General features: G+C 33.2%; 1 protein-coding gene across 1 annotated transcript in view; it reads right to left on the bottom strand.

Moving 5' to 3' along the window:
- LOC108685869 (putative mediator of RNA polymerase II transcription subunit 26) overlaps window positions 1–19,788 on the bottom strand; it is a 29,635-nt gene that overhangs the window by 4,721 nt on the left and 5,126 nt on the right. Inside the window, exons 2-3 of the mRNA XM_018190878.1 lie at window positions 1,888–1,944; window positions 1,730–1,806 (exon numbers count right to left, since the gene is read on the bottom strand). Coding sequence (XP_018046367.1) covers window positions 1,730–1,806; window positions 1,888–1,933 — 123 coding nt within the window. The 5' untranslated portion in view covers window positions 1,934–1,944. The remainder of the gene's footprint in view (window positions 1–1,729; window positions 1,807–1,887; window positions 1,945–19,788) is intronic.

Below are 19,788 nucleotides of genomic sequence, written 5' to 3' on the forward strand. Positions count from 1 at the left end.
GTCTATTATTGTAAAAAGGAGTTTTATCGAGGACAATTAAATTAGTAAAATTAAATTAGTAAAATTTGGATATATTGATCTTCTTATTTTTTTGCCTTCAGAATAATGTTGTACAGAAAGAACGATTTTGCTATCTAAAAATTTAGGTAAATATAAATCTGAAAATAATTTTGTTGGACTGTCGAAAATAATTATGTAGAACGTTCAAGCGTAATAAACAATGTTACAAATTTTGACATCCTAACAACTATTTTGAGCGTTGTATATAATTACTTTGATGATCAAATAAAATTATTATTAGATGCTTTAGCAAAATTGTTTTTTTTGTATGTGTAACGTTTTATTCAAAAAATTTTTTATATAAGTAATTTTTCTTTATACTTTTTAAATTTTTATTTATTCTATGACAAAATTTTTACGATCGTTAGATATACGACAGAGGAACTTGTTATATAGCCTTGTCATAGAGCTTTTCATGTACATTCCCTATACAGAGCATCAAACACAACTTTCGTTCACGCCATAGCGACGACAACAATAGTAATGCGATACTCGAACTTTCTGGAGAGGTTAATGGAATGGTTCCTGTTCCAGTTTCACCGCAACGGAGATCCGAGAAAATTGTAAGTGGGACTTTTATTCCCCGCCATCATGTTAGCGGCAAATGGCGGTCTGTGCAATCAGAAAATAAGTGCATGAGGACTTTAGGAGCACACCATTTCCAAATTACTCGTTATAAGTCCGTTCGTTCAAAAACGATATACTACAAATTTTACTTGCATGTCGCTGACATTTCTAATAATCATACAAAATCAAATCTGAAATTTCGAAATATATTACTGATGAATGTGATAAACGTGAACGTTGTGAAGCTCGTAAAGTCAATCACCCTTGATAGAACGAACTGTCTTTCAGTTTCTGAATTTATTCCGCTTTCAAAGCATAAATCAGAATTCTCACTTCCAAGATTGTCAAATCGCATAAAACTTCAATGAAACGAAGAGAGACTTCTAGAGAGACTTCGTGATTTGACTACGTAGTTACGCAATAAAATTGCCAATAAGATGTTAATTTTAATAACCTTATTTCGTAGATACAAGGTTGATTTAGATAATTCGATTGTTTAGATAATTCGAAACATGAGAAAGATATGTACGCAGAAGATAAGGTGCTAATTATAACATTGCTGCGATGCCTAATCGTGCTAAAAACAAGATGATTAGAGAAAGATGGATATTTAAATCATAAAATAATAAAGTGATAGAGAGAGAATAAATACAGACAGAACTGAATAACTGTGTGAACTAAATAAAACATAAAAAGAATAAGAATAAGAATAAACAATATTGGTTAAGTCTATAAAAGAACGAGATTTAACAGAACAATTGGCAGTGGAGTGAAAAGAAGAGAATGAGAAAGAATGTTAGAATGAGTTAAATATTTAATATTAATTACGCGAGAAAAATATACCGTTTGTTTATTTCTCTCGCGCAATTATGAATTCAAAAGCAATTTTTTGTTACAAAGGATTTTAAAGAATGCTATTATCATAACTTTCTGATGCTCAGTATTAAATCTTGGCTATTAAATGTTAATGCAAAAGAAAGTGTAAGGTATCTTATGCAATAAAGATAAAATCGCACTAATTTAATAATTAACGATGAATAATGAAAATAATGAAAATAACGATATATAATGAAAATTATAGGAAACTTTTGGTGTTACTTACGGTTTTATTAATGTCAGAGCGATCTATGGATACGGTAATTGCTCCTATTGTGACGAATAACCATGTCGCAAGAACACCTATCCAAATAATATAAATATAAAAAATCGTATACATGTCGAATAAAGAATTTGTTAATTTAAATCAGAAGGTATACTTACAATTCAGCAGTAATATTGATGACATCGTGGCAGACCATGAGGTCATTTACAAGAATTCTGTAACGAAAAAATTTATTATGTCTAACATATTTTACTTAAAGTCTTTAAAATTTTAAATAATCTCTTTAATAAATAAATTATTGATAAATATGGAATATAATGCATTATATTGGTGAAAGCAAAAAATTCTGCGTTTAAAATAAAGAATTTGTACTCAAGATAAATAAAATCTTTATTTACGACATTAAAATGCTACTTTCTGCGGAATATAAAATTGGCTTCACGAAAACTGACATTTATCAACATCTGAGATATAAGTGGGACGGCTCATACTTCATCTCGTATTAAAGCGAATTAACTATTAAAATATGAGCACGAGAAAAGTGTAACGTATCGCGCAGAGAAAGGAAGGATATAGAAAGCGTCGTGAATCTATCATAATCTCTTGGATCGTTTCCGTGCTGTTTTCTCATTTTTAAATCGCGGTAATAGCGAAATTCATGAAGGAGGGAGATTTTCTCTTTTTATGAGCATTTGCCGTGATACCTTTTGTGTAACGTTTATTTTCGTGTAAAATATGCGAAATGCGCGTGAGGTCGATATTCATAATTTTGAATCACTCAGGTATTTAAATTTGACTTCGCAGCTTGTGCTTGCTGCGATGATAGTCGTAGCACGTGCACGCACGAAAAAGACGCGATAGAATTTCGCGTGCGGATATTGGGATATTAGAGGCTCGTTAGTAAATGTTAATATTCATGAGGGTAACGCAGTAAATCGCTAACTGCCCCATTATTATCGCAAGTGTTTGACGTAATGGTCGAAACTGCCCGATTATGAAATTGTAACGTAAATTTAGATACAGTTATGATATTGCCTATTAAACCTTTCATAACCTCATAATAACGAGGGTATAAGAAGAAAATAAACAAAGGTAATAATGAAAATTGTATTCAGTAATAACGTGACGCACGGCAATGAGCACCCTCGTAACTAATGTTTTGTGCATAATAAAAAGAAACAACAATCGTGTTATGTAAAATAGTAAAAGCTAGGCAGGAAATTTGTAATGCAAAAACATGTCACTTTCTCTTCATTCATTAAGCATTGGGGGTGTGCACGAATTGCGCTGACTTTGTATAGGTGTCTCCCGTCTTACTTTTTGTGGCACGTTGAAAAAAATTTGAAACTGGAACAGATAAAAGTGCGCGCGATATTTAGTGAGGCATGGCGCTTAAAACGCATCACTCTTTACGCGAACGAAATTTCGATCGAAATTTCATTTAGTCGATAACTGCGTTAATAACGAGGCCCTGGAAATTAGTTGGCGCAGCATCGCCGCGGCAATTCAATTGGCTGGCGCAAAGCCATCGTTGCCCCATCGATTTCGATGTAATTATAAACTCACGTTGAGCGATACGATCGCGCCGTATGAAAATTGCACGAGAACGATATTTCTTCTATCTCGTGCAATAATCGTTCGGATTCTCGATTTTACACATACACGATTAATTACGCGCAGTTATAATTTGTAATTATGATTTTCTGCACGGAAAGGATAGTTTTATTGAAGTGTCGAAAATTTTAGCTGAATACAGATTTAAAAATAATTTTGTCGAATTATCAAAATAGTAGGACGCTCAAATTGACTGCTGAATGTCAAAACTTTTTGCAACATTGCTCCATTCTGCTTGAGTTTCCTACCAGCGAGAAATGATTATTAATTAGACGTTAAATCAATATCGATTCGACATCAATTCGATATCATTTCTTGCTGAGCTACGTAATTATTTTGATGGTCCAATAAAATTATTTTCAGATCTATATCTAGCTAAAATTTTGATACTTCAGCAAAGCGTATTAAAGATTTATTTATAATTATACATATATTCTAAATAATCTTCCAACTTATTTCCATTGTCTTTATATTTTAAAAATAAAGTTCTTCAGTTCTTCGATTTTTTATGATTTGCTTATTTAAAAATAGCTAGAAGCGCTTGTTTTATTTTTCTCTCTTTTATCTAGGAAACGGTGTCACAGGTGCGAGATAAAAACAATTCTTCGATTATTGTGTTTGGTATCGCTTGGTGCTGCCACCTTCGCGGTCAAAAGCAGCTGCGTTACGAGAAATCGATAGAGCCCGGTCACATTTAAATTTCAAGCCAGTTTGCGAATGAATTAATTATAAATGTCTCTAAGCCTCCCGAAGGAATTGATGCATTCTATGGCTGGCATGATGAATGGAGTTGAATTGCTATACATCGACATGCAGTTTGAATATGACTGAGTCCCTCATTTTTCGTTGTCGATGGCTTCGTAAATTCAATTTATTATGACTGGATATGGAAGGAAATATTCTATTTCGCGTTATTAAATCAAGAGATAGATTCAGAAGAAATTTTCCAACTGAAAGAAAACATCTGGAGACAACATATTCTGTTTTTGAAAGATTTGACAAGATATATATGATGAATGACAGAAGTGTTGTTGCTATAATTCAGTAGACCGTGCATTAACATGAAACATAGTTGAAGTGGTGCGAAAATATCCAATTTTTCTTCGTTATGTGTGATTTATTCGAGTCGAAATTATTCAAGAATTTTTCGCCATTCTGCATAATCCGATTACGAGTTGATTGCAATGCGAAAAAACTTGCAAAGCTATGGCTTTTAATTTTTTATGACCATATACATTTTTCTGAACTACTATGTATAATACGATTTAATAAATCAATACAAAGTTAGATTTATAAATACATACAATTAAAATTTCTATAATTATCTTTTATGTATTTTATGTATATCTAGCAGTTAAATAAAATCGTTCTATTTTTACAAAACAGATATTATTACAGAGTCATTTCCATTTAATTTAATATTCTGTTTATGCACATCAACATATTCTTAAAGCAAATTAAACTAAATTAATTAATTTATAATAACAAAATTTTCCTTTAACGTTTCTTCATTCTGAAAATAGGCATCGATAGTAAGTTCTTTACATGTGTATGCTGATTTTTCTTACTTACATTCGGCGACCTTGACGATAGAGGTAAAATCGATTTCCAAACGATAGGAATGCACTTTCTACGATCTTTTGCAATTCTAAGGAGCGGGAGTTCCATTCTGTCTAGGAGAACCACTATAACCTGACATCAATACGGACAAGCCTTCGATGATTTTTATCGATGCGATTTTCTTCTCACAATGTTTCTATCGTATAACGATCTAACTGATCACACACGCTCGGTAAATGCCTCACCTCATCGTGCGCCAATTAATGTGCCCGGAATGCACACTAACTGCAAGTACCATGCTCTGCAGCTCAAACGGCAAGTGCATTATATCGGCAGAAAGATAGACGCACTGGTGCAGCCTTTTAGCATTAATGGATTGAAATTTGCTTTATGCCCCGCAAGGGAACAGGGAAACCTATGATATTTACCCAATAGGTTACCATTGCTGCTGTTTCACAAAGTGAATCGCATTTAATACTGTCCTCCGGCAAAGTGAGACTAACCGTAAAGTGTATTAACTTGGAACACACGTACTTTAGAAGACGTACTTGGTAAATGACGAAGTTACAACGTTTACGAGATTTTCTACCTTCATTTTTCCTCGGAATTACCGGTGCGGTAGAAAAGAAATTCGACTCTAGTTCTAATTCGACCATTTCCCAAGCTGGATTCTGGGTTATCAAACTTTATATAGTATTTAACTTGGTATATAACTTTACTGACATAAAGTTGACTTAAATTAAGAATTAAAATCTGAATAATTTTACCGAGAGTATTTTTATCTCTCGCGTAAGAACAAAATTAAAAGTTAGATGATTCTAATGGTATATTTGTTCTTAAAGAAATATTTTTTTAAAAATACATATCATTATATTGAAATTATCTAATTTCTCCTTTCCTTCTTTCTGTGCAAAAAGTGCTTACCTTATTTTACTTTATTTAAATTTCTTAGAAAAATATTTCCGCAATGTTTCCGATTCTCTATCAAACACGCAAATCTCCCATGCATAAAACATTCGCGCAATATGAATGCGCGATTGAAAAAAAAAAAAAAAAAACAAAAAAAGTCGAACACTACGAAGAGATAATGACAAATGCCCGTGCAAATGGCTTGCGCCAGCGAGATAAAAGTAAGATAAAGGTAAACGGCCGGTCGGGAAAGGCGCGTGGCGCAGAGCTGTGCACGATACCATTTCCGAGGCCGCTTTTTTCCGCGAGTAAACGCACCCGATCTCACGAAAGGGTCACGCTCTAGTTCGCTCGGCCTTTCGCTTTCCACTTGGCGCTCGGCGCTGGAAGCGGGGCCCACGCATTAATTGTCAATTACCTTGCCGTAAAACCGAATTCGCGTTGGCCGTTTTAACGCCTCAACCCCAGGAGGTAAAGCCTTCCGCGTTACGTGCGCGGATATGACGCTATTGTGCGGTTAGTTCGTAACAATAGTTACATTTTAATCTGCGCTGATCGTAGCTGCGGTCGCTCGTGCTGTTTATATGCTCGATTCTGTTCCGAATGGATACAAGCTGGCAATTATCGGCAATGACACACAATGCAGTTTTTCTACATATTTGTTTTGTTTTTTTTTTTTTTTTTTTTTTAATAAAATAAAAGATTCACTTGAGATGCACATCACACCGAATTGCATAGTAATAGAGATATCGTGGCTAAGATCGTAATGAGAACGGAAAAGTAACGTGAGCTGTGGGAATACTCAGTGCGTAGGAAAAATAAGTATGTTATAACGGTAAATTCCGCAAAGATTAGACTGTTTCCACTTTACTTTCCTTCCGTTAATTTTTCGTTCGCTATTTTTTTCTTGTTTAATGTAGGCGAAAATTGATGCTATTTGTACAAAAATGTAAAATGTAAAAATTTTGACTACCATTTATGAATAAGTATTATTTTCTAAATTAAATATACTTTATTTTATATACTTTACTTTCCTTCCATTATATAGTCTTTTGGCTATTTTATTTTTCTTGTTTTTTTTTCGCAACAATTTATGCTATTATATGTACAAAAATTTTGACAACCATTCAAGAATAGACATTATTTTATAAATTAAACACGTCGATTTTATCATATCCTAGACAGATTTATCTCTACTTTTATCTTATGCAGAATGCACAATATTAAGAATGATATCTTACGGAGATGAGGTAAGCAGATTTTATTCAATGTTAACGTCAGATAAGCCTGACGTCGTCAGAGATAGAGACTCTTGCAAAATCGTCGCACTTCCGGACTCTCCTTTCCGGAAGAGGTGAATTGACCGGTGGTTAAGTATGATGACACGAGAAAAGATAAATTGGACGAATGGAATGACGGAGCGGCGTTCCGCTGTTTTTATGAGATAAAATTCGCCTAAAGCGACTGCGTGACCAGACACTCTTCAAGCAACCGTCACCTCCTCTTTTCTCGGGATCTCATGTTCCTAGAGATGTTCGCGTGCACGACGCGCAATGTTAGGCCCGGCAACATACGTTTCGCAACGCGCATCTGAAAACACCATCGTTTCCCAAGACTTCAACGTGGACTAACCGCCGGGATCTCCATCGTAACAATGACGAGCAGCGATGTTCAATGTTTTATTTGCGATAACGGTCTACCTCGTCGCGCATGGTGGCGTTCCGAATGTATGTATCCTGCACGCTCGTTTGCCAATACAGATGTAAGATTAACGGTTCGCAAGGCGAAGTAATTATAAGCCTTTAACCACGGCGCAGCTTCAACGCTCTTGAAAGCGACGATGAAAATTTCGTAAGCTCACAATTAAGTCCGAGAAGCGTAGAAATTTCCGGGGATTTGAATGGACTCCTCTCTTACAAAAAGCCACCTAAATTTCCACGTAAAAATAGCGAGGACTTATAAAGACTTGGAAGGGACAGAAATAGCGATGGTATTTTACGGCACGAAAGAGAATATTTTACGACGTAATAACATAAGCCTTACAATTAGTCTACTTATGTTCACTGATATGTTTTATCCAATTCCTTGGAAGAATTACATAAAGCGCAATTCTCTTTCATTAACGATGACATAAGACGTACAGGATGAAGCATGAGAAAAATGAGGGTAATTTTCGTCAATGACGCGCATCATTCATGCACACAGCCGCAATATCGGATTACATGGAGAATGTGTTAACGAGCAAATAACAGGCTATATCGACGATAAGCTTGTCATGAATTATTCGAGGATCACAGGTAATTCGTGGCAGTTTGAGAAATTTTCTTCTCAAACGGAACACTTTCACTATAATGTGAATGCGGCGGGTCTTGTTGCGACAAAATGCTACATAAACGGGACTTATAATGTTACTCGTTACCGGAAAGCTCGCTTATTATAGAAAAGTGAAAGGGGGAGGTATATACGTACATATATACGTACATAAGAAAATGTCAAGCGGCACAAGGAATTCGATAATACTTGACGCGATCGAGTGAGTATTGCGTATGTCTTAAGTCCAAATATCTTTCCATCAATCAAAATAACATAATTATTTCTGACGGAATAAAAAATTTAATGTACTTTGTTGTGGTTTAATTTGAATGAGATTTCATTTATTGATCTCATATATTTTGTGACGCAACACGTTTCATAATTACTCCCGAAACCGATAAAGTATTTTTAATAAACATGTGCGTGAATAAACATGTTTACGCATGATTTGCAATTTACTGACTTTGTAAATTGAAATACATTTGTTATCAAAATCTGACGGTTATTTAACTTGATGGCTAAAGCGAGTTGAACGTGATGTTACAGTTTAGGAGAATTTCCTGATCAAATATACCGGTCCTCTGCGATGTACATGTTAGATCGATAACGGCATATCGGTTAAGTAATAATTTATGCAAATGACATTATTATATCATATGTCGTCTTCCTCGACTTGACGTCGATTATCAGGTATGTTAACTTATTTAATTGTGATGCATATTAGAGAAAATCGAAGGAAATTATTTAGATTTATTAATAATTTTCTTTACATTCATTTAACCTAGAAGTAGTTGCTTCATTTTCGTACGTAAACGATCATAAGAGTTTTTACACCTTAATTAGAATCACTGTTATTAATAACATATTACAGCTCAGCAAACAAGCTGACGTTATTTGTCATCAGTTCACATCAAAATGACGACAAATAATGTCAGTTTGTTTGTTGGGATGTTGATTTATTGAGAACATTATGAATATGATGAATAATCCATTTACTCATAATTTTCTGAAAGAAATAAGTAGAAACCAGATAAATATCAACGGAATAAATACATTAAGTAATTCATTATAACAATATTTCTAAAAATAAAAATTTTAATTGACATAATGCTTTTTCATTGCAGATTTTTGATATTTAAATTATATTTGAAGGTTCGTAAGGATAGTATAGTATTATTAAAAAAAGAAAGAAAATATGTAAAAATAAAAAATATCCAAAAAGACAGAAAATAATAATTTTATAATAATCATATTTTCTCGTCACTAAAATATCAAATTCTTTCTCCACTCTCCCCCCTGATGACTATTTTTGAATTAGTAATAACAACTTAATAACAACAATATAATAACAATATAATAATTTACTGAATAAAAAAATGTAAGAGAACGCATGACGAACATCGCGCAAGAAATCTCAATCGTAGAAAGGAAGATCTCGTATCCGTTTACGATCTGATAACAAGTAACCATGCAGGATTCTTATAACCTGCTGCATGCTCATCTTAATTAGTTTTCAGTCTCTCGCACGTGTATGCCTCGTTATCAAATATCATTCGACAGATGCAACTTATCTGCGCTATTGCGAATTCGTGAGAGTCAACGCGTTTTCTTACACACATAATCACTACTATTATTCTAATAACATGCATAAAAACAGATACAATTGTATAAAAAATTCAGGAAAAATTGTCTGTCACTGTTAGATTGCTCAAAAGAGCAATGGTAACCCAATTTTTTGAGTTAAACAATATTTTATTTACTTTTAACTTCCATATCTATTAAATATAAATTCATCTCTGTAATTAATTTTCAAATAAACGTCCATATTAATGTATCCATTTAGTAAATGATAAATTAAATTCAAGTCAAACTTAATACATTTTCTTGAGTTAAATTGTTATTTTTATTGTTTTGATTAAATAACGTATTAAGTAGGAGCAGCGACCTATAAAAATGATTAAAAATAACTCAAGTTGGATATAATTTTACATTATAAATTTAACAATGCTCGGTACCTGGGAACAATTAAAATCGAGGAACAATTAAAATGCTTCAATACATTAGGCGATAATAGGATCCTGATATATCATTTTCTAATTTAAATTCTGTCGATCGAGATTACATCGATCGATTACGAACAATGACAACATTTTCATTAGTAATTATGCAGACAGCTATTATCAAGCAGTGAAATTAATTTAATGCCGCATAACGTCATCGCGAATTATACAAAACGCATAATACGTATGCGCAAACTGGAAAATAATCGGACAGTTGTATCTGATGCAATTACAATTTGGAACAGCGTGATTAATTACCCTCACTACGCACTTGGCTTTATTATTCAACAAATGTGCCTGTGGTTACGTGAAAATGCGCAATAATACAAATGTATTTACGACGTCAATATTTATTCGACGTTGTTATGAGAAACCATCGTTTTGAACCACAGGGACATGTAATAAACATATAGTAATGACAAAATAAACAAATGAAATTTAGACTATAAGAATAAATATTAAATAAGAAAAAGAATTTAATTACTTTTTTTATCAAAGCGAAACTGATGTTTCATAATATATATTTCATATGTCTATATGAAAATTTGCAAATATGTATTTTTGCGTTCTATAAACTGCATGCCAATTCTGTTTTGTCGGATTTGAAACGCAATCGTAAATTGAAGCTGGAAATAATATCACAAATTTATATTGATCGTCAATTTAATAATACTAATGAGTCTCTTAAAAGAACTTATTGCGAAAAATGTCACTTGAATCAAAATTCGAACCTAGATTTTTCTCATTCCGTACGGGTGTTATTAATTCTTGTCATTTCCAGCTTTTATAGTTTGTAACTGCATTTCTAATTATTCGACAAATTGAAGTGCAGTTTATAGAAAAATGTATTTGCAAATTTTCATATGAAATTTATTATCAAGTACTAATATTTGACTGAAAAATATAATTTTTTCTTTTTATTAAAAAAAAAAAAATTAAACGAAATGCTCCATCTTTCATAAATATTTTCAGCGTAGAAAAAATTGAGAGATCGCGTGTTCAGTCATTAATCGGCGTTGTTTTCAGTATATTCAATAAATAATGTAATCTAATTTTAAGTTACAAAGCAGTCAAGAGAAAGTAAATGATATGTATCAGTGCACGTATATTCGTATATATTTGAATACCTAATATGCGTGAGAGGAAGACGAGTTTCTTGCTTGCTTAAAAGTATTCGACGTTTATATTTCTGGTTTTCTCGAAATGTGCTCGTAGAAGAAAGGAGGGGAGGTATCCAGATAAATGATTCCGGCATTGATAATGACGTTGCCTTGCTGACTGGCTTTCTAGCAATGACGGGATGTAGCACGCGAGGCGTGTTTCATAGAAATAAGAAGTCTCAACGGGGTCGACAGGCGCTCGTTGTTGATGTATGTGTAAAAGTAAATGACGATATGCCCGACGAAATACATACCTGTGGACACTTTCGATGTCGTGACGCATCGAGAGTAGCCGCGTAATGACGAAATCGTCGAGAGCAAGTGGCTGTGCGAGGGTGGGAGTAAACGATCTAGCTTTCATGTAGAAAGAGTGAAAGATTTCGTTAGTGATGTCCCGCGCTATCCCCGTAGAAATTTAATGATCACGAACGCTGTATATTAATTGCATTGAACGGCTGCAATCGTAGAGCGTATCGCGAGACGAAGTGAAACGTGTGGTCTCGTCCTGTTAGAAAATGAAAAGGACGAGGCTTCTCTTTCGTCCATGTTTATACTTTCTTCGGCTAATGCGAGAGATATCGCATACGATATCCCTCGTTTCTATAGATCGACAATCGGGCCTCCCAACATACGTTTGTTCATGTAATAAAATAGATTTTACAAGATAATCGGATGGACAATGATGATTAGATGCACGACAGAGATTTCGTGGAATTTATTTGAGTATCTTAACTCTTTGTCTGCAATTATATTTTTTATCCCCCGTACTTTGGATCTTTCTTGTCTAATCCAAGTTTTTTACTGTTCTAAGCTTTCAAAAAAATGTGGAAAAATTCGAGGTTACTTTTTAATATCTTTTTAATATCTCTGTTACATTATTAAATATATTGTTAAATTTATAATGTCAAATTATAAATCGACTTATTTTTAATTACTTCTATAAGTCGCTATTGCTTAATACATTATTAATTTAATTAAAACAATGAAGTTAAACGTTTTAAGAAGATATACAATTCAAAAATATTGTTTATATGTTAAATTTAACTCAAATTTAGTTTATTTTTTACTAAATGCATGTTAGTATTGTTGTTTACTTTAAAACTAACTGCAGAAACGAATTGATTTACATTTTAATACACATATGGAAGTTAAAAATAACAAAATATTGTTTAACTTAAGAGATTGGATTACCATTGCTCCTTTAATATCTAACAATGTAAATATTAAACAAGTGGACATTATTTATGAGAGAAATTCGGACTCCTTTATTTCATAAGAATTTGAGAGTGAAATTTTGTTTGCGCGTCAAAAGAGATCTAGATTACAGAGGATTAGAGATTACAGAGATCTAGATTACAGGAGGATTAGAGGATTAAGTAAATGCACATTTGGTAGAAAAGATTGTATTTTTCTAGTACTATAAAAAGAAATTACTTACGTACATAAAAGGGCACAAAATTTATGAAAATCTTCTTAGCGTAGCTGAATAAGCAAATTGTCGGTGTTCTGCCAACAAATTTGTCGTTTTTATTTTTTATTTTCACGAAACGCCATAAATAAATTTCGTGTGTTCACGCTGCGTCGGTGCGAGTTGACATATGTGTAACGAGATATCTCACGGCACAGTCAACATACTATGAAGCGATCTCGTTTACGAAACTGCTCGTTTCAACACGCGCCGGACAAAACAGACAGGGAAGTTCACCACGTTTCAGAAACCGCAGCAATTTACGGATTACCTCGATCAAATATGTCGCGAATTGCCGTGGATAATCGCAGGCAATCTCGCGCATTTGTGATCGTTTAATTCTTGGTAATCAGACGAGCATTCCGATGGATAGGTAGATCATCATAATCGTTACATCGCGCGTTAGTGTTCCTAGAAGTAAGAGCCTGGTCAGTCTTCTAGTTTGATTAACTTTAGCTCAGCCTTAGCAATTTTTTTTTTGCTCATGCAGATGCCAGTGAGGGTCTATGAGGTCTTGTTGAAAATTATGATGTGCGATTTTGGTGTAAATGCATTAATTAATAATTAATTCATCAATAATTGTTTTCCACGACAATTTTGAATAATATAATAGAATAGGAAACATGCCATCTAAAGTTGCATTTTATTAATTATATTATATAAAATAATTTAAAAAAAAAATGTTCCAATGATTTAGTGAAATATACAGTTTTGATAGAGTCTCCCAGACTGATGAGCAGACTGATAATAATAAAAAATGCCGTACGTATACATATACATGCTTAGTTATCATCTGACTGATTTTTCTGACTGAAGTTAATAAAAAATAGGACAAGATTGATCAAATCAAATTAGTATTTCTAGAGACACTATCGTAAGTGCACACGTGACGTGTCCGCGAAGAACATTTTCCTGTCGAAAAGATATCGTGAAAAGATCTAGGTCGGCGTGATTCCTGACGTTTAGATGCGCGTGCGATTTAATATGCATACCTCGGCGCCACTGACACATACGGGTCGCTATCGAGAATGAAGAAGAGAAGAGCGTTCCCGGACCCCAACGAAGGGAAAGTTATGACGATTTCGACGCGTCCACCTCCGTCATCATCGAGCGAGCGACCTCGATGCACGAGCAAGTGCAACGACGCGACGGCCGCGCTGCGCCGCCAGTTCAATGCACACGGCCGATGAATAATGCACGAGGAAAGGATTAAGTAAGATCATGGAGTTCGCTGCTCTTTGTCCCTGAGGCTTTCGATATAATTGCGTGACGCGCGGAATGATTGAATTGGTTATTTTGAAAGAGTGTGACAATCTCTTTGAGACCAGTTTTTCTAGCGCGTGACGAAACACACTGTAAAAAATTATATGTAAAATTACAACAATTATAGTGGATAATTTTCTATTAAAGGTATATATTTACAAATAAAATTGTTTTTCTTTGTAATGACTAAACAATTTGTGAAAGTAAATTTATAGAAATAAAATTTATCGAAATATTTAAATATTAATTTTTTAATGAATTACGTATTTTAATGAATTACAATTTTTCTTGAACCATATTATTGATGAATATAAAAATGTAAATGTAACGATTATCATTATGTTGTACAATATTATAAAAATATATACATTTACATAAAACCTATAAAATATACTATGTTATTGTAATTTTCAATTTAATATGAAAATATATTTGCACGATTAAAAAGTAAAAGTAGTTTTTGTAAAAATACATGTAAATTTGTTTCTTTTACAATGCACATGTCGTGATGGCCCTCCCGCGAAGAAGAAACTACGAAAGCCGATTATGTAAAGTTGATGAAGTAAGTTCGCGGGAGCGAAATAAACGAGACGTTATTCTCCAGTGAACCATTTATAATCCAGAAAAGAATTATCTATTCATTGAAGGCGGCGGAACCGGTCGCGAGGGTAATGCGAATTACAATTAGACCGTTTCCTTCTGTTACCGTCTCTCGCGCGATTATTGCGCGTGGCAATTTTATTATACAATATCCGCTCGCCAGAATCTAGGATCAAAATGATATACGACTGAAATAGAAAAGTTGTGTACTTTCTCATATTATAATTTGTTGGAAAAAGTGACACTGCTTCCGCCTTCCTCTCACCTTCTCAGCAAAACAATAGGTCATAGTTTTTTCTCACAAAATTATACGTAATGTATTTTACTGTACATGTGTGTATTTCTTTTTATTTTTTTTTTTTTTGGGAAGTAATTTCTAGAAACTCACGTAACGCTGTTACATTGCTCAGAAATTCTCAGAGGACATTAACATGCACCCGTCTAATTACTAAACATAATAATGTTACTCTCGTTTACTTGTATGAATTCTGCATATTGTAATATTTAATAGGATGTACTAGATTGTATGTTTGGTGTACTTAACAAGTAACAACATCTCTTACTTTAAATCATATTAGAATTATTACTTAGGGAAAGCGTGGGTAAACAATTTTTTAATACAGTAAACAATTTTTTAATTTTTTAAAGAATAGTAAATGATATTAAACGAATATGTAAATAATACAACTACGTAGACTAATGTCTTATTTCACTGTTAAATATTAATGGAGCAATGGTAATCCAGTTCCTTGAATTCAGCATAACATTTTGTTGTTTTTAACTTGTGTATCAAAATGTAAATTAATTAATTTCTGCAGTTAATTTTAAAGTAAACAATATTTATATATAGATAATATTAACATATGTACTTAGTGAATAATAAACTAAATTTTTAAGTCAAATATTTAATATATTTTTTGTTAAATTTTTTAACTTCATTGTTTTAATCAAATTAACGATACAGTAAGTAGAAGCCTACAGAAATTAAAAGATTAAAAAATTTAATTCAAACTAGATATAACTTGACATTATAAATTTAAGAAATTTCAAATTGGTCTCCGCTAAATCTTATAATAGTGCTTAATAATATTTCAGTGAAATTGCATATATGTAGGTCTGTAAATTGTGCGCTGATTTAATTTTAGGTCTTGAAATGTAACTCTAATTAAAACTAGAATAGTAATATCACGTTTTCCTACGTAGTTGTTTTAAATTTTACGTGTTACATTTTTATCATTATTTTAGAGGATTAAAATAGATCTCTTTTTATCGTCTTTCTATTTTAAATCGTTGGAGGAACGTTTCTCTCTCTCTCTCTCTCTCTCTCTCTCTCTCTCTCTCTCTCTTTCTCTGAGCTAGCAAGCTTTCGGAAACGTCGGCTTTGCGGAAGTTTCCATGGCGCACTCGTTCGTCTTCGCATCCGTCGATTATATCGAGATGGTAGCTGCTCGGAAAAGAGGAAGAAAAAAAAAGAAAACTTTCTCCACTTTAAGAGGTGCACCCATTTCTCACACGGATACCCACCTGCGGTTTTGCACGTTCCAAGTATGCGACGATAGCACGCAAAGGCGAATTTTTCGCGGGACAAGAAAAATTCGTCTTGCATGAATGACTTGTTTCACACGTATGCAACAGTATTAACGAATGCGTGAAAAATTCCCGTCACGTACTGCTACATCGAAAACTTGAAGAAGGATTTTACATCCGTACCGAAAGTTACATTTTCACTTTATCCGGACAGTTCTTGACTTGCTCGATCGGGCAGCGAAATTAAGATCTTGCTACGTTAACAATGAGCTAAAAGCAATTCAGGTGAAGCCGTTAGTGAAACTATTATGTAAAATGAAATCTCGGAACTGTCACCCCCTTTCCGTATCAGTCAAATGAAAACTTGAAAGAGGAAATTACAGTTCCGCTAGATATACATTTGAAAGTCAGAATATCGATCTCATAATTATTTCCTTGTATTAAAAGTGATTGGAAGAAAATATGAGTGAAGTGTGTCGATGAGAAAGACTCATTAATCAGAAACTCAATTTACATTGATCGATCATTTTGCGTATATAATTAGATTTAAAAGCAACAAACATCATAACACGAAGAAAAATTTTTACGTTTGATAAACCGTAGAAATTTCGACAAGTTCTAAGATAATAGCTCAATCTTTCGAAAGTTCGATTATGCAAATGTGCCATGCTACTAATTTGAGTAATAGCATTTAGCGTGGCTGACACTATTACGTGACTGTTCTGGCACACGGCGGCATAAGTATGATTAATACGCAGCGTGCGATCGGCACGGAGCAGACGACGCGTTCGGAAAAGATATTATATTTTCTATTTGTCCCAGAGACGCGGTGATGATTTTAAACGCAGCAAATTCGACTTATGAAAGCGACGATCGCGATGACCGCGACCTGAATACAAGAAATGAAATTGTTGCTTTTCACTCTTCTTCTCTTCTGCTTCTTTCCCTGTCATTCGTTAGAAACGAGATAATATTCTGTGGTCGCATAATAGAAAGTAGTGTCTGAAAATCAATTCACATGCAAAGATGGACAGGAAAATAGGAAAAAGAAAGAAAAAAAATGAAAGGAAAGAGAGAGAGAGAGAGAGAGAGAGAGAGAGAGAGAGAGAGAGAGAGAGAAGAAAAGACCATTTATTATTCTACGACAAGTCCTCTAAAAACATATACGATAAATAGAATAATGGTGAAAAAAATAAGAAAAAATAAAATAAAAAAAATATATTTAAAAATAAAAGTAGAATTAGTAGAACAAGAGACACAAAATAAAATAATGAAAAAAAAATGAAGAAAACATAAAATGAGATTAAAATGAGAGAGAGAGAGAGAGAGAGAGAGAGAGAGAGAGAGAGAGAGAGAGAGAGAGAGAGAGAGCAAAAAGAAAAGCATGTCAGTTAGTCACTGATCAAGGCGTTAAATTCAGTCGAATCGAATCAGACCGCATGAATTTTGAATTGATGGCGGAATAATGCCAGGCGAATCGATTTTGGTACGCCACCATCCGGTCGTTATTAACGCTTCATCGGAGACGGTTCATTCGGAACTCATAGGAAACGAACGACTAGTTCGACGATGTACGATCTCGCGGTTCTCGCATTGTCCTATTTCTTGATTCTCTCGTTCGCTTGCTTGTGCGTTACGATTTTACATCGTAGAAATTAAACGTTACGCTCGCAGCCCGCAATCACGCCAATCGGCAATTCAATAGCATGGTGATCGGACAACAAACATATTTTTTTCATTCTCTATTTTCCACTTGTTTTTCGCGGCAAATTACTCGTTAGTTTTTCAAGCGATTGAAAAAGGATCTAAAAAACAGAACGGGGATTTTTGTGTTTCTTACTATGTACATATTTTGCTCAGATGTTTTATTTTGAACGTCGCAACATCTTCATGCAATCTTGTAACAATTCTGAATTCTGTTAAAATCATAAAATAGCTTTATTTATTAATAATTCTCTCGTAACGATCGAGTTAATTTTCATCGAGATTTTCCCTCGTTAGCGGCAAGGAAATAGCGATGCATCATGACAAATGATGGATACAACTTTAGCTGTATCATCGTTGGATTGGAAATCGGACACAGGGATTTCGAGCAATATTATCATTGTCCGCGCACTCTCGAAATGTTGTACAAATCATTTAGAGAAGTGTAGCCGATTTAATGATTTCAAACACGCTCTAGTAGCACCATTTACTATATCATCCGCGCAAAGTGGCACGCTCTCTTAAGATATTCACGTCGGAGCGCAAAAAGGGTTAATGACCTCGCCATTGAGCAAGAAAGTGATGGGGACGTATTTCGCATATTAGGAATCGATCGGTTTTTGCGATTGCTGTTTCATTCACGCGAGCGATAATTCGTATTCGTAAGGTATTTGCAGAGCCGAATAAAAAGCCCACCTAATTTTAAATAGAATTTTTATTTAAAAAAAATTTTATTTATGTATGTGAGGATATTAAAATAAACTAAGTAAAAATAAAATCTTTATTTTTTGCTCATTCACAAAAATTAAAAAATAAATTAAAAATAACAAAGAAACTAAAACATGATTTTCCTAAATCAATTAAAATTATTAATCATAAGAAGAAAATTCTTTAGGATATTTATTATACTTTTAAATATTATAATTATCTATAATTTGAGCTAATTAATCTTATCTTTGAAAATTTCTAGCAATTTAAATACAATTTTAGCTTCTTAAAAGTTAGTAGAATTAAAAGTTGTTATCCTCTAGCGTAAGTCCCACACGTAACAAATAAATAGCAATGGCCATAACAATAATAACATAAATAAACATAAATAACTTATTTAATAACAGTTCATTGTTTCTAAGAAACAATTAATTAAGAAAATTAATTTATTTGTTATTTTCCATAGTTAGTAAGTTGAATAATATTATAGTAAGTTGAATAATATATAATATTATAATAAACTATATAAAATAATATGTACTATATATATAAACTTTATAGCGAATTATTATAAAAACGACACATACACACATAAGTCATAAATTATTGTTGCATTAAATGTGTTGCCGATTTTAATTCTCTAGCCTCTTTATATTAACTTCTTATGGCACATTTTTTAAATATATACTCTAAGCATAAAGCGCGTTTTTAAGTAATGAATTTAAAAATGAACCTTATTCGATTTTTAACTTTCCTTATATCATCATAATAATGTTCGCCAGATTCTCGTGGATATGTTCACAATTTGATCATTTTCGTCCGCGACGTAGAAGTGTGGTTCACTGATGAGAAATCCCTATAGACTAACTCACCAATTACTATGATCAGAACCACGAAATACAATGGATCGAATTCCCCAAGGCGAAATGGATTTTAATTAAAAATTTTCCTGAAACGCGTACACTCCAACTGGAAGCATTAAATGTCCTTAGGGAACTTTTGAATTGTTGAATTGATTTTATTTAATTGATTGATCAAATACACGTAATTAAATCTTTATATTTCATATTTTCCTTTATAAAGCTTTTTGAATGAATACATCCTGGGGCATATTAATTTGTAAGGTGGTTATAGTAATGATTTCCATACAAAAGACGTCAGCAATTCTTTCTA

This window comes from Atta colombica, unplaced genomic scaffold, assembly GCF_001594045.1.
Source record: "Atta colombica isolate Treedump-2 unplaced genomic scaffold, Acol1.0 scaffold100, whole genome shotgun sequence".
Lineage (NCBI taxonomy): Eukaryota > Metazoa > Arthropoda > Insecta > Hymenoptera > Formicidae > Atta > Atta colombica.